This window comes from Thunnus albacares, chromosome 9 (assembly GCF_914725855.1).
Source record: "Thunnus albacares chromosome 9, fThuAlb1.1, whole genome shotgun sequence".
In the NCBI taxonomy this organism is placed as follows: Eukaryota; Metazoa; Chordata; class Actinopteri; order Scombriformes; family Scombridae; genus Thunnus; species Thunnus albacares.
Window position 1 is genome coordinate 174,014 of NC_058114.1, and position 16,808 is coordinate 190,821.

General features: G+C 40.5%; 1 protein-coding gene across 1 annotated transcript in view; it reads right to left on the reverse strand.

The window, feature by feature from the left end:
* The window catches only part of si:ch73-60h1.1 (calcium/calmodulin-dependent protein kinase type IV), a 28,303-nt gene extending 13,664 nt beyond the window's left edge, over positions 1-14,639 (reverse strand). The window contains exons 1-6 of the mRNA XM_044362611.1: positions 14,132-14,639; positions 10,432-10,510; positions 10,024-10,086; positions 7,692-7,774; positions 7,063-7,135; positions 511-601 (exon numbers count right to left, since the gene is read on the reverse strand). Coding sequence (XP_044218546.1) covers positions 511-601; positions 7,063-7,135; positions 7,692-7,774; positions 10,024-10,086; positions 10,432-10,510; positions 14,132-14,238 — 496 coding nt within the window. The 5' untranslated portion in view covers positions 14,239-14,639. The remainder of the gene's footprint in view (positions 1-510; positions 602-7,062; positions 7,136-7,691; positions 7,775-10,023; positions 10,087-10,431; positions 10,511-14,131) is intronic.
* Positions 14,640-16,808: the final 2,169 nt, after the last annotated feature.

The following is a 16,808-nucleotide window of genomic DNA, read 5'->3' on the forward strand; positions in this document are numbered from 1 at the left end:
CTTCTGACCACTCAAAGCACTTTTACAGTACAAGCCACATTCATCCATTCACACACACATTCATGTGCTGATGGCAGGCTGCCATGCAAGGTGCCAACCTGCTCATCAGTAGGAACTAATCATTCACACACTGATGGCACAGCCATCGGGAGCAATTTGGGTTCAGTATCTTGCCCAAGGACACTTCAACATGTGGACTGGAGGAGCCAGGAATTGAACCGCTGAATTAAAACAGATGAATAAAGAAACCATTTAACTACGTAGACGACTTAACCAAATCAACAAAAGCTGAGCAAGTACACGCCGGAACGCAACGCACGCGTGCCTGGTGGGAATATCCAATTTACAAGTTCAGCTGCATGGCGAACATAAAACTAAGGGGATAATGTGACAGTGACGCGTAAGATTTGTGATGTTTGTGTCTACATTAACAGTTGATGGTAAAACTGAATCATGTTAAATGAAACTATAAGTTCTATAAAACATGAACATCTAGAATCGGTTTGTTACCTATCTTCAGAGGAGCGTCCAGCGACAGGTCGGCGTACAGCAGGTTCTCAGGTTTCAGGTCACGATGCACAACGCCGTTCTCGTGTAAATACTGAAATAACACACACGACACCAAAATATTACAGAAACACAGTTTAACAGCTCAGTGTGTTCATTACAACCACAATATGACAGTGTTGGACAGAACAAACTGGAGTGGATGAAACAGCCTTCCGGTGAGGTGAAGGTGTTGGGGGTTGGGGGTCAGGGAGGATTTGGCAGGATGGACTGAAACACAGAATGAAACTCTGAACTGACAGATGGCCTCTTCCTCCAGCTCCAAGCATCCCCTGCTGCTCTCTGAACACATGCATCCTCTTCTCAGATCAACTGCAGCTCACTAGAATATTTCCATCCTATTTTCATTCACATTTTCAGTTTGAGCATAAGCTGCTGTGTAAATGGCAGAAACAGCCTCTTAACATCCACCCTTTTTTTTTGAATTTCCACCTTAAAGCTTATAACAGAAGAACTGTGAGGCCAAACGCATGTATTCAGCTTCATTTGAAAGGTAACATCTTCTAGTTTCTGGAAATGTGCTTGTTTAGCATGTGGCTAAAACACAACTAAAACTACATCAGTTCAAATATGGCTTAAAAAAGTGTTTTTGGTCCTTGTCTATAATTAGTCATATTTGAATAGGAATAACTCGGACATACTTTATGCCAGAACTATGCAAATCACCACATACCTTCTACATCTTATTAAGCACACCTGTATAAACCAGACCTATAGGCCTGACCTCTCCAAACCTCTTCAAAACGTCTCCAAGTGGACAAATTGTGCCATCTGCTTTTAGTCATTACTGCATAATGCTAAGCTGCTAACAATTGGGGCGGGTAAGCAGGTCGCCAGTGACCACACACATCAGATCTGTGTGGAGCGATGAGGAGACTGTAACCTTCCTCACATCAATACAGGAAACTAACAGAAATGCCATATTTCTATCATGTGTTTCACATGGTTTTCCATTTCTTTAATCTCAATTTCCAACATTAAAATACTGTTTTATGTCTTTACGCTTACAGAATGAAACTTGCACTTAATCTATTATTGGTTATTCTGTCTCATCTTCATTTAGGAAACATGAACCACGATAAATTCAGGAATATATAAAGACCACAGCAGTAAAAGACGATAGTTATAAACCTTCAAGGTTAACCTATAAATATTAATCTAAGTGATAGATTATTGTCATAATGAACACACATGTTCTTCAGTCACTCCAATAAATCACATTTAAAATGTCCAACATGATGTGGGTCAAAATATAAAAAGATGTTGATGTGTTCAGGGGCTGCAGGATGTTTCTGCTGCAGATTAACGTCACACACATGTGATACAGCAAATACAACTGTACTGTAATCCCAACACACACACACACACACACACACACACACACACAACCATACACACACACACAACCACACACACACACACACACACACACACACACACACACATATACAGGCGTATGTTTCTGTGCGTGGTAGATGTAGGTCAGCTGTGGCCAGTGTGTGTGTGTGTGTGTGTGTGTGTGTGTGTGTGTGTGTGTGTGTGTGTTAATCCTCTCTGGTTTTAATCTGTTCAGCAGCAGGATGGAAGCTGCTGTTACATAAGAGACCTGCAGCTGAAGCACGCTGCCGCCATGTGCAACAAAACTGCTGCCAGCAACACCTGCGACCAACTACAACAACTACAGCAACACCTGCAGCCAACGACAGCAACTACAGCAACACCTGCAACCGACTACAACTACAGCAACTACAGCAACACCTGCGACCGACTACAACAACTACAGCAACACCCGCAACCAAACACAACTACAGCAACTACAGCAACACCTGCAGCCAACGACAGCAACTACAGCAACACCTGCAACCAACTACAACAACTACAGCAACACCCGCAACCAAAACAACTACAGCAACTACAGCAACACCTGCAGCCAACGACAGCAACTACAGCAACACCTGCAACCAACTACAACTACAGCAACTACAGCAACACCTGCAGCCAATGACAGCAACTACAGCAACACCTGTAGCCAACGACAGCAACTACAGCAACACCTGCGACCGACTACAACAACTACAGCAACACCCACAACCAAACACAACTACAGCAACTACAGCAACACCCGCAACCAAACACAACTACAGCAACTACAGCAACACCTGCAGCCAACGACAGCAACTACAGCAACACCTGCAACCAACTACAACTACAGCAACTACAGCAACACCTGTAGCCAATGACAGCAACTACAGCAACACCTGCGACCGACTACAACTACAACAACTACAGCAACACCCGCAACCAAACACAACTACAGCAACTACAGCAACACCTACAGCCAACGACAGCAACTACAGCAACACCTGCAACCAACTACAACTACAGCAACTACAGCAACACCTGTAGCCAATGACAGCAACTACAGCAACACCTGCAGCCAACGACAGCAACTACAGCAACACCTGCAACCAACTACAACTACAACAACTACAGCAACACCTGTAGCCAATGACAGCAACTACAGCAACACTTGCAACCAACTACAACTACAGCAACTACAGCAACACCTGTAGCCAATGACAGCAACTACAGCAACACCTGCAACCAACTACAACTACAGCAACACCTGTAGCCAATGACAGCAATTACAGCAACACCTGCAACCAATGACAGCAACTAAAGCAACACCTGCAACCAGCTGCAACAACTACAGCAACACCTGCAGCCAACAGCAGCAGCTACAGCAACACCTGCAACCAACTACAACTACAGCAACTACAGCAACACCTGCAGCCAACAACAGCAATTACAGCAACACCTGCGACCAACTACAACTACAGCAACTACAGCAACATCTGCAGCCAATGACAGCAACTACAGCAACACCCGCAACCAACTACAACTACAGCAACTACAGCAACACCTGCAGCCAATGACAGCGACTACAGCAACACCTGCAACCAACTACAACTACAACAACTACAGCAACACCTGCAGCCAATGACAGCAACTACAGCAACACCCGCAACCAACTACAACTACAGCAACTACAGCAACACCTGCAGCCAATGACAGCAACTACAGCAACACCCGCAACCAACTACAACTACAGCAACTACAGCAACACCTGTAGCCAATGACAGCAACTACAGCAACACCTGCAACCAACTACAACAACTACAGCAACACCTGCAGCCAACGACAGCAACTACAGCAACACCTGCAACCAACTACAACTACAGCAACTACAGCAACACCTGTAGCCAATGACAGCAACCACAGCAACACCTGCAACCAATGACAGCAACTACAGCAACACCTGCAGCCAACAGCAGCAACTACAGCAACACCTGCAACCAACTACAACTACAGCAACTACAGCAACACCTGCAGCCAATGACAGCAATTACAGCAACACCTGCAGCCAACAGCAGCAACTACAGCAACACCTGCAACCAACTACAACTACAGCAACACCTGCAACCAACTACAACTACAGCAACTACAGCAACACCTGCAGCCAACTACAACAACAGCAATTACAGCAACACCTGCAACCAACTACAACTACAGCAACTACAGCAACACCTGCAACCAACTACAATTACAGCAACACCCGCAACCAACTACAACGACAGCAACTACAGCAACACCTGCAGCCAATGACAGCAACTACAGCAACACCTGCAACCAACTACAACAACTACAGCAACTACAGCAACACCTACAGCCAATGACAGCAACTACAGCAACACCTGCAACCAACTACAACAACTACAGTAACAAATGCAACCAACTACAATTACAGCAACACCTGCAACCAACTACAATTACAGCAACACCTGCAACCAACTACAACAACTACAGCAGCTACAACAACACCTGCAGCAAACTACAGCAACACCTGCAGCCAATGACAGCAACGACAGCAACTACAGCAACACCTGTAACCAACGACAGCAACTACAGCAACATTTGCAACCAACTACAGCAACTACAGCAACATGTGGAACTAACCACAGCAAATACGTGTTATTTTATAGTCCAGATTTCTTCAGTTTTCTTCTACGATGTAGGAAATAGTAAAAATAAAGGACAACTCTTGAATCAGTTGCTGTGTCGAAACCTTTGACTGGTACTTTTGAGGATCAACAACAAGATAACTGCGGTGTGTTGCGCTGAACAGCGTCCTGCTGCTGCTCTGACCTCACTGCTCAGTTCCACCTTTTTCATTCTGTCAACAAAACTTCATCAACTAACTGTATTACAAAAACCTGTTTTTGGTATTTGTGAGTCAATCCTGAATTGTTAAAGATAATAAGTTTTCTCCCAGTCATATTTCTATTATTGTAACATGACGTGTTGCATGTTGGGTTTGAGGAGTACAAGGAGTTCGTTATCATTAATGTGTCGAAAGTGCTGATCACTGTTCCAAGATGATCCTCAAATGTCTTGTTTTGTCCACAACTCAAAGATATTAAGTTTACTGTCACAGAGACTAAAGAAACCAGAAAATATTCACCTTTAAGAATCAGAGAATATTTACATGTTTTCTCAAAAAATGACTCCAAATCATTAGTTAACTCTCACAATAGTTGGTTCGGCTAATCGCTTCATTGACTAATTGTAGCAGCTGTAGACAGAATAACTGGATTTTTGTCAGGTAAAAGACAAAATAACTGTTCTTACAATGAACACTGTAACCTGAGACCACAGTTATCTAATAATATTATAAACTGACTGTCTGTATTAGTAAAATAAAAAAAGTAAATTTTATCTTTCTAACTCCTGCAGGCCTTTGTTTTCCCCTGAGCTCGTCTTCTCAGGCAGCATCCTCCCAGGCTGTGTGTGTGTTTATTGTCCACAGAACGGCAGCTGAAGCTTCTGGGGATCATTTTCACTCAAGCTGGAAATAATTACATGTTTGATTGTCACTGACTTCTTTAATCAATTACAGTTTATTCCTGCTGCTGCCTTTTTGGAGCCAAAACAATCACAACAAACTGTCATGGTTTTGAAATTAAGTCTGCTCATTTATTCAGTTTGGTTGTTTGTACATACATGTTCTAATTCTGCTGTTGTTTCAGACCCTGCCTGTCCTTCCCACCAGTAGAATCACCTCACCTGCTCATCCTCCCCACTCACCTGTTCCCTCATTAGCTCCCTGCTATATTTACCGCTCCATTTCCACTTGCTCTCTGCCAGATGGGCTTTGTGTTATGTGCCTTTGCTTTCCAGCACTCTGATTATTGCCAGTCTGTTTTTTGGATCCTGATCTAGTTTTGACCCTGCCTGTGTTTTTCAGATTTGGCCTCAGCTTTGTACTTTGTTTGACTGCCTGGATTTTTGAATCCTTGTATTTTTCTACGTAAAGACTGTTTTTTACATCGGCCGAGTCATGCTCTTGTGTTCCTCTTGTCTTTGAACTGTGACGCAAACCTCCTTTTTGCTGTCAACAGCTGAGTGTTGTGTAAGTACGTATGTCAGTGAACGCGTCGTGTTCTGTTTAAGCATCACATGCTGACATTTAAAACTGATTTTGTGCCACTTTCATATTTGATTAAACCTGCTGAGTGTGATTCATCAGCTGGAGGAGGTCTCACTCCCACATCAGAAACAAAACCTGCTTCTGAACGGCAGCAAGAAATCCTACAGAACCACTGTTCATGTGCTAATAAAGCACCAATTGGATATTTCAGATGGATATCAGTTAGAGCATGTTTAGCATGTCCTGCTTTCACAACAGACCCAAATCTGTCTCATTTACATGTTGTTAGCTAACGAGCTAGTCACCAATCCATCCTGCAGTCAGAGACCTGAACACTATCTCTGAGCATCAAGGTGCTAAACGTGTTTGATGTTTGATTTTCTTCTACTTTTAACTGTTTATTGTTCTTGTGTTTCATGATTTTTGTTTTTACTTGTGTTTGATTTTATTCTGTTAGTTCTTTTCCCTTGAAAGTCTTTGAAAGAAAAGTGCAATACAAAGAGAGTCATCTTATTCAGTTCTACACTAACAGGAAATAAAAGTTGACCAAACTAACTGGAACTAGAAGCTAACTCTAGGATAACAGACGCCAAAACTAACAAAAACTAGAGGCTAACTTATGGGGGTAAAATAGTAACACTATTATCTGCAAATAATATTGCAACTATTTTATCCCCATAATAACTCTGAGCTGACAGGATCTGAAGCTAACTAGAATAAGAATCTTTCAGTAAGTAAACTAACTGGAGCTCTAAAGATTGTTAATGTAGACGATATTATTTTGTCCTCATGATGTCAGATTGACGGTGACGTCGACACAGTTTCAGATATGAAAACAGTTTGAGAAGCTGCAGACTAAGCAGAGCAGGAAGTGATCAATAATCTAATGATCGGAGGGCTGGATGGAGCCAATCAGCTGATGTCGCTGCTGTTTGATGAGAAGCAGAAACCTCCACAGCGCTGCATTTTCCTGACAGTGAGAACAGACAGTGAAAGCAGCATCTTACCGCCACGGCCTCCAGGATCTGCTTGATGACATGAGCGGCATCTCGCTCACTGTAATAACCGCGTTCCACGATCCTGTACAAATACACAGTTTACTGTAGTAAACGATCGTGAAACACCACATGGAGTAAACAGAGAGTATAATTACGCAGAGTACTGTAGTATACTGTATGCTGTTAGTATTGGTCTTTGGAGCCGTTTCTAAACAAACTAACGTGACCAAACTCTTCATGATGAAGGAACATGTGACCCAGTGCAGCGGTGAGATTCACTGATGTGTTTTAATAGTTTCATGGAGGAATAAGATATATCAGACTTTGATACACACACAATACTTATTAGTAGATCAGTTCATTGTTGGTTTGGATCCAAACATGAAGAAAAATATAGCAAATCAGCAGAATGATCCTTTAAACTATTTTAGTGATGACTGTGTTTTACAGTCTGTGTTTAGTTTAGTTTCAGCAGTCAGTTAACTGAAGCATCACTGCTGTTGTTATGGTTACCTGCAGGCTAACAGACCTGTATTGCTGATTTAGAACTATTATATACTATAATATACTTTAGAACTACTATATACTAGACTCATGGCTGCCAGCCAATCAGAGAGCTGGGTTGTCTCTGTGTGTACCTGTCGAACAGCTCTCCTCCAGTAACCAGCTCCAGCACCAGAGCGATGTCAGTGTCCGTCTCAAAGATCTCCTTCAGCTGGATCTGAAACAAACATGTTTATCACTTTAAATAATTCACACGTTTTTGTTGTTGTGCATCAACAAAAACACATTTTAAATATTTACACTTTGTTTCTGAGAAATCCAGTTTTGTCCATCAGTTTGGTGGACGGCTATATTCCTACAATACCCATGATCCTCAGCTGCTGTTGCTACACCAAGCAGGTAGCTCCGCGTCTGAAAAGTGAAGCCAACGCGGAAGTGCCTTAAGCCTGCATTCTCTCTAATGGCCAGCAGGGGGCGACTCCACTGGCTGCAAAAAGAAGTCTATGAGAAAATGCATGTTGCATCATGCTAACCAAGCTAACAGCTAGCGTTAGGGTCAGCTCCACCCTCTCATCCAAATATGATCACTTCTGGCTCCAAAAATCCAAGATGGCGACAGTCAAAATGGCAAACTTGAGGCTTCAAAATGGGAATCCACAAACCAACAGGTGACGTCAAGGCGGCTACGTCCATTATCTATATACAGTCTATGTGCTACACACTCAAAACCAGTGTTAAATTTGACCCATCTTGGAATGATACAGCAGCAACACAATCCTGTGTTCATGTTGTTCTGAGCCAGTTTTAATGTTATTATTCACCCAAACTAAAGCTTGTTATAATCTGCTCTTTTTAAACATACATGTCACAGTTTGTTACTGATTGTTAATAACTTGTGTATCTTTTGAATGTCATCTGCACATCGTTTTCTACAGGAATCAAAAGATTTGTGACAGTTGCTATATTGTGTTTATGTAGTTTAATGGTTGATAGTGTATAAATGTGTATATTGTGTTTATGTAGTTTAATGGTTGATAGTGTATAAATGTGTATATAGTGTTTATATGTAGTTTAATGGTTGATAGTGTATAAATGTGTATATTGTGTTTATGTAGTTTAATGGTTGATAGTGTATAAATGTGTATATTGTGTTTATATGTAGTTTAATGGGTGATAGTGTATAAATGTGTATATAGTGTTTATATGTAGTTTAATGGTTGATAGTGTATAAATGTGTATATTGTGTTTATGTAGTTTAATGGTTGATAGTGTATAAATGTGTATATAGTGTTTATGTAGTTTAATGGTTGATAGTGTATAAATGTGTATATTGTGTTTATGTAGTTTAATGGTTGATAGTGTATAAATGTGTATATTGTGTTTATGTAGTTTAATGGTTGATAGTGTATAAATGTGTATATAGTGTTTATATGTAGTTTAATGGTTGATAGTGTATAAATGTGTATATAGTGTTTATATGTAGTTTAATGGTTGATAGTGTATAAATGTGTATATTGTGTTTATGTAGTTTAATGGTTGATAGTGTATAAATGTGTATATTGTGTTTATATGTAGTTTAATGGGTGATAGTGTATAAATGTGTATATAGTGTTTATATGTAGTTTAATGGTTGATAGTGTATAAATGTGTATATTGTGTTTATGTAGTTTAATGGTTGATAGTGTATAAATGTGTATATTGTGTTTATATGTAGTTTAATGGTTGATAGTGTATAAATGTGTATATAGTGTTTATATGTAGTTTAATGGTTGATAGTGTATAAATGTGTATATAGTGTTTATATGTAGTTTAATGGTTGATAGTGTATAAATGTGTATATTGTGTTTATATGTAGTTTAATGGTTGATAGTGTATAAATGTGTATATAGTGTTTATGTAGTTTAATGGGTGATAGTGTATAAATGTGTATATTGTGTTTATATGTAGTTTAATGGTTGATAGTGTATAAATGTGTATATTGTGTTTATGTAGTTTAATGGTTGATAGTGTATAAATGTGTATATTGTGTTTATATGTAGTTTAATGGGTGATAGTGTATAAATGTGTATATAGTGTTTATGTAGTTTAATGGTTGATAGTGTATAAATGTGTATATTGTGTTTATGTAGTTTAATGGTTGATAGCAATGTTTTGTTGCTTGTTTGTGTTTGAGTGAGAAACGTATTGAGGACATTTGAAGGCTGTAGTCACTGAACGCTTTCTGGGTGAAAACTATGCAAATGTGTCACAGTTTGATCCTGAATTGTTGCTATTGAAGAGTTTGAACATGTGGACTCAGTATTGATTCCTGCAGGGAACCGATCAGAGACAATTGTAATAACTCAAAGTAATACTGGACTTGTAGAAACATACTTCACACAACCTCACACAAACACACAAAATGAGTCAGCACATAGAATCCAGCACAGTATCAGCAGACCGGTGTGTTGAGAAACAGATACTCACGATGTTTGGATGGGAGAGACGCAGCAGAACGCCGATTTCAGTACGAACGATTTTCTTGTCGATCTGCGACAGAAAAAACAAAATCAGACGGCAGAAAGAAGCTGAGTAACATGATGACCTACCACACAAGTTGTGTTTGTTTTATCTGAACATTGAGTCCAACAGCAGCAGCTGGTTTACAGGATTTATTTTAGTCAGCAACTATTTTGGAAAATCATTTTGTTGAGATGAGAATAGATCAGTTTCATCTGTGTCTGTCCAGCCGTGGTACAGAGACGGTAAATGGTAAAACACCAACAACCATCAGGAGCCGTTTGTGGGTTAGTGGATAATCAGTCAGTGGATGACAGCTGCCAGGACCCTGTGTTGACCTCTGACCTCGGGTTTCTCCATCATGGAGACACTGACCGTTTTCTTCAGGACTTTGACAGCATACGGCTTCTGGGTCTGTTTCTCCTCACAGCGATACACGATGGATGTCGCTCCTCTGCAGGAAGACACAAAACAAACCACAATATTAAACCTGAACGCTGCTCGACGTCCAACACACCTGTCCTTTAATAATTATAACAACACACCTGTCCTTTAATAATAATTATAACAACACACCTGTCCTTTAATAATTATAACAACACACCTGTCCTTTAATAATTATAACAACACACCTGTCCTTTAATAATTATAACAACACACCTGTCCTTTAATAATAATTATAACAACACACCTGTCCTTTAATAATAATAATTATGACAGCGCACCTGTCCTTTAATAATAATCATAACAACACACCTGTCCTTTAATAATAATAATTATAACAACACACCTGTCCTTTAATAATTATAACAACACACCTGTCCTTTAATAATTATAACAACACACCTGTCCTTTAATAATTATAACAACACACCTGTCCTTTAATAATAATTATAACAACACACCTGTCCTTTAATAATAATAATTATGACAGCGCACCTGTCCTTTAATAATAATCATAACAACACACCTGTCCTTTAATAATAATAATTATAACAACACACCTGTCCTTTAATAATTATAACAACACACCTGTCCTTTAATAATAATTATAACAACACACCTGTCCTTTAATAATAATAATTATGACAGCGCACCTGTCCTTTAATAATAATCATAACAACACACCTGTCCTTTAATAATAATGATATCAGCACACCTGTCCTTTAATAATTATAACAACACACCTGTCCTTTAATAATAATAATATCAGCACACCTGTCCTTTAATAATAATAATAATTATAACAACACACCTGTCCTTTAATAATTATAACAACACACCTGTCCTTTAATAATAATAATAATTATAACAACACACCTGTCCTTTAATAATAATCATAACAACACACCTGTCCTTTAATAATAATAATAATTATAACAACACACCTGTCCTTTAATAATAATTATAACAACACACCTGTCCTTTAATAATTATAACAACACACCTGTCCTTTAATAATAATAATAATTATAACAACACACCTGTCCTTTAATAATTATAACAACACACCTGTCCTTTAATAATAATAATAATTATAACAACACACCTGTCCTTTAATAATTATAACAACACACCTGTCCTTTAATAATAATAATAATAATATCAGCACAGCTGTCCTTTTATAATAATAAAATTATAATAAATAATAAATAATATTATAATAACACATGTGTCTTTTCTGAAAGCACACTGAACTTTTTTGAACATCTTTCAAGCATAACATGCAAAGTGCTGACAGAGTGAACAGATACAGTGAACTGATGGGGGGATTTTTTTATTTTTATAGGAGAATATTAAATGAATCCATCAGCTTCTTTAAAAACCGCTGGATGGAAATTAACTTTTTGTTCAGGAAAATGATCAAATCTGCAAATGAACACTGTTTTGTGAATCAGTGATGCTGTTGATGGCTGTCAGTCATCAGTTCTGACTGTTGTCAGCACAGCTAAACTCAGTCTGTTCACGCTGAACTTTGCTTCTTGTTTTCATCACTTTAGAAACTTTTGCACCTCAGAGTTAAAAACGTTTTTGTGATACTTTGAGATTTTTGAATGTTCAGCATTTTTTAAAATGCACAAATTAAATAAAATATATGTAATATGGAAATACTTATTGTTGTTGAAGTGACAGACTGAATCACTGGAGAACAGTTTTAAATGGGCTGCAGATTGATTAATCAATACTGACGCGTTATTAGCCCCGCCCATAAAGTCTGATCACTTCCTGTCTCTCAGCTTCAGTCACTTCCTGAAGAGAACCTGCCGACACACATCTGCTCTAACTGTGAAAATGACTGTGTGTGTGTGTGTGTGTGTGTGTGCGCGCGTGCATGCGTGCGTGCGTGTGTGTGTGTGTGCGTGCGTGCGTGCGTGCGTGTGTGTGTGTGTGTGTGTGTGCGTGCGTGCGTGCGTGCGTGCGTGCGTGTGTGTGTGTGTGTAGGGGGGATCTGTTATTCTGCTGGGACAGATGGAGGAAACAGATCCATCTGAAAAGCCACACACACACACACACACACACACACACAGTCATGGCTGGTCTCTATGGCAACAGGACACCTGGTAACCGAGCTGGTGGCGACGGTGTTCTCTCACATTTGTGAATTTGAATTGAGAAATTTGAATTGGAAAGCAAACAACAACAACAGCAACAACAACAACATTAACAGCGATGTGCAGCGATAGAAGAGTTTTGGAGAACAAGTCCTCACTGTGTGCTGAGGATTGCGGGTCGTCCCCGACTACGCTGGTGCTGAGGATTATGGGTCGGCCCCGACTATGTTGGTGATGAGGATTGCGGGTCGGCCTCGACTACGCTGGTGCTGAGGATTATGGGTCAGCCCCGACTATGTTGGTGCTGAGGATTGCGGGTCGGCCCCGACTATGTTGGTGCTGAGGATTGCGGGTCGGCCCCGACTACGCTGGTGATGAGGATTATGGGTCGGCCCCGACTATGTTGGTGATGAGGATTGCGGGTTGGCCTCGACTACGCTGGTGATGAGGATTATGGGTCGGCCCCGACTATGTTGGTGATGAGGATTGCGGGTCGGCCCCGACTACATTAGTGCTGAGGACAACAGACAAAGTGCTCCCAGTCCTCCAGATAAAAAGGCGAGTGGGGGTGAAGGTGCGTTCAGTGGCTGTTAAATGAAAACTGACCGACCAGTAAGGCTTTGTCCCACTCATGTGACATCCGAGGCCACCGCCATGGCCTCTGCTGCAGCCGCCTCTGTTGTAGGTACACATTACCTGAGTCTGTCCTAACCCTGACCCCTGACCCTGACCCCTAACTGCTAACCCCTAACTCTGACCCCTAACCCTGACTCCTAAACCCAAACCCAAGAAAAACCACACAACAGGCTGAAACATCAGTCGGCCTAACGCATCCCATCATTAGTTTGAGTGACAGCTGCCATCCAGTGGTGCAGCTCAGGTGACGTATGTCAGGTGACTCGTGTGTAACAGCTGGTTCAGACACAAACTGAACATCTGGAAAGAAATGGCAAAAGTCTCTTCTTAAGGACACAGATCATTTATGTTTTATACATATTTTTTCTTGCTAAAGGTGCTGTTAGTTTACACAACTGCTCAACTTGTTGTTTCTCTTCTGTTGTTGCCATGGTTTCTGTTGATCTGTTTGTGATTAATATTATTCTATCGCCGGGTCTGCCATTATTGCTGTATGAGCACTTTTTATTGTATATAATAATAATTATTATTATAATAATCATCATTTTATTTATATATCACCTTTAAAAACAGAGTTTACAAAGTACTTTGACAGACAAAACAAAAACAGGATGCTCACAAAGACAAACAGTCAGATGTTTTTTTACGTCAACGTTTAACTAGCCAATAAACTGCTGATCATAAATAATAAATCAATAACTGTTTGCTTTTAAAAATTCTTTTTACATTTATGTAAAGCGCTTTGTAACTTGTTGATAAATAAAGGTATTAGTATTATTATTATTATCATGATCATTGTTGTTGTTGTTGTTGTTGTTGTTGTTGTTGTTGTTATGAGGGTCCACATGAACCCGTCTTCAGTGCCCCTTTAACAAAGCGGTCCAGACCTGCCCAGTTCGGTACTCAGACTGTAGACCTCCTCCACGGTCCCGTCCCTCCTGGACCCGTCCACCCAGAACTCCACCGGCTCAGATCCGGGCCGGGACGTCGGCATGATGACACCAGATCTCCTCACACCAGGACCGAGAGGACTGGGACCAGATCCGAGATCACACCAAGATCAGGACCGGTGCAGACCGGGTCAGATGTGACCCGATCGGAACCAGGAGCAGAGTAATCCAGATCAGATCCCAGATTTAAATCCAGCTCAGTAAAACCCAGATTAGAGGAGCAGAGGGGGGATGTTCATGATCCTGATGAGTTTTAATCCAGACTGCCTGCCCTCCCCTCAGACTCTGAACCAGGACCAGGATCAGAGAAATACAAATGAAATAAATTTAATCCAGACTGCAGCAGGACCCGGAATCCAGACAAACCCGGTCCAGATGTGTCAGCTTCTCAGATGTGAGATCAGCTTAGTCCATCACCCCCCTCCCGGTTTATTCCTATTTCCGTGTTTTTACCGGCAGAAACCGTCCCCCCACCCCACCCCACCCACCCCCCTCCCCTCCGCAGAGCAGCAGCCTCCCGGCGGAGCTTCAGCACCAAAGCCCGGCTGCGCGCTCACCGGGAAAAAGACACGGTACCCGGGCAGGCTCGGTGCGGGATGTCGGTGTCTGGAGGTCTGATTCCCGGGTAGGCTCGTGCGGGATGTCGGTGTCTGGAGGTCTGATTACCGGGTAGGCTCAGTGCGTGATGTCGGTGTCTGGAGGTCTGATTCTCGGGCAGGATCGGTGCGGGATGTCGGTGTCTGGAGGTCTGATACCCGGGCAGGATCGGTGCTGGATGTCGGTGTCTGGAGGTCTGATTCCCGGGCAGGATCGGTGCTGGATGTCGGTGTCTGGAGGTCTGATTCCCGGGTAGGGCTGCTCCAGATGTCCGCTGGATCTGCTGCTGTAATCTCACAGTCCCGCCTCCTGTCACCGCTCCCACCAATCACAGCCCTGCAGGACAAATTAGCTGCGCTCCCATTAGCCAGCCGCCCTGTCAGTCAGTGATCAGCAACCTAAATACAGAAATAACCTCAATACATAAATGTGCATCAGCTGACAGCTGCAGGTCTAATCCTGCGGGAATCAAACCCGCAACCCCTACACGAAGCACCGCACTGAAACACGTCAGTCTGTCCGTCACACGTCATCATGTCTTCATCTGATTCAGATCAATTTTTCATGAAAATACTTAGAAACAGACTTGGAGGCTTTAATGATTCAGGGTTTTATTCCCTCTGCACGTGTTTACAGGCTTATTTTACTGTAAAGTTCACTTTCCAACCACGTCATCAAAAAAACATAATCTCACAGTTACATAAATCTCTGCTTAATCACTTTAAAATGAGTTATTACAGGAGGATAAGAAAATACTTTAATGTCACATCATGTGTGGAGAGAAGATTAAACTTCATCTCACTTTTCTGAATAAATGAAAGAATGATGACTGTTTCAATGAATAAAAACACTGAAAATAAAATAACAATATTTAAGAAACTAATAAAGACTTTATTTACTTTCTCATCTTTCTAACCCATATTACTATTGGTGGGATTATTCACACCTGACAACACCTTGACAACAACCTCCCAACTCCTTAACACCTCGGCAACCATCCTGAACACCAACAGGTGCCTAGCAACAGTTTTTTAATCTTAAACACATTTTATATCAGTTAAACAACATCTCTCGGAGGGAAGAGTTACTGCATGTGAGCTATTTCTGATAGATTTATTAGAACACTTTGATAACTTCATAAGAACATAGTGATGTGTAAACACATCATACGGCCGACAGCTGAGTTCTTATAGAAGCATGAAGTGAAGAAACAAGTGTTAGAACCTGTTCAGGAACACCGACAGCTGCTCAACCAGTGACTGTGTTATTCTGTTTCTCTGTTTGTGAGTGAACACCATGAGTCAGGACACATTTATAAAGTCAGGACATTTTAATTAAGTCAGGACATTTTAATAAAATCAGGACATTTTGATAAAGTCAGGACATTTTAATAAAGTCAGGACATTTTAATAAAGTCAGGACATTTTGATAAAGTCAGGACATTTTGATAAAGTCAGGACAAATTAATAAAGTCAGGACATTTTAAATAAAGTCAGGACATTTTAATAAAGTCAGGACATTTTAAATAAAATCAGGATATTTTAAATAAAATCAGGATATTTTAAATAAAGTCAGGATATTTTAAATAAAGTCAGGACATTTTAATAAAGTCAGGATATTTTAAATAAAGTCAGGACACTTTAATAAAGTCAAGACATTTTAAATAAAATCAGGATATTTTAATAAAGTCGGGATATTTTAAATAAAGTCAGGACATTTTAATAAAGTTGGGACATTTTAATAAAGTCAGGACACATTTATAAAGTCAGGACATTTTAATAAAGTCGGGAAATTTTAATAAAGTCAGGATATTTTTCACATATCACTTCTTGGAGCTGCTGTTTAAAGTTTAAATGTGGCTTTAGGGTTAATGTTAGAATCAGCTTTAAGTTAAGTAATGTCAGTGAGGGCCCTCACAAGTAGCTATAGAAGGAGAAGTAAAGTGTGTGTGTGTGTGTGTATGTGTGTGTTGATGCATATTACACACAGATATATTTTATATATCTTCATAGCGTAT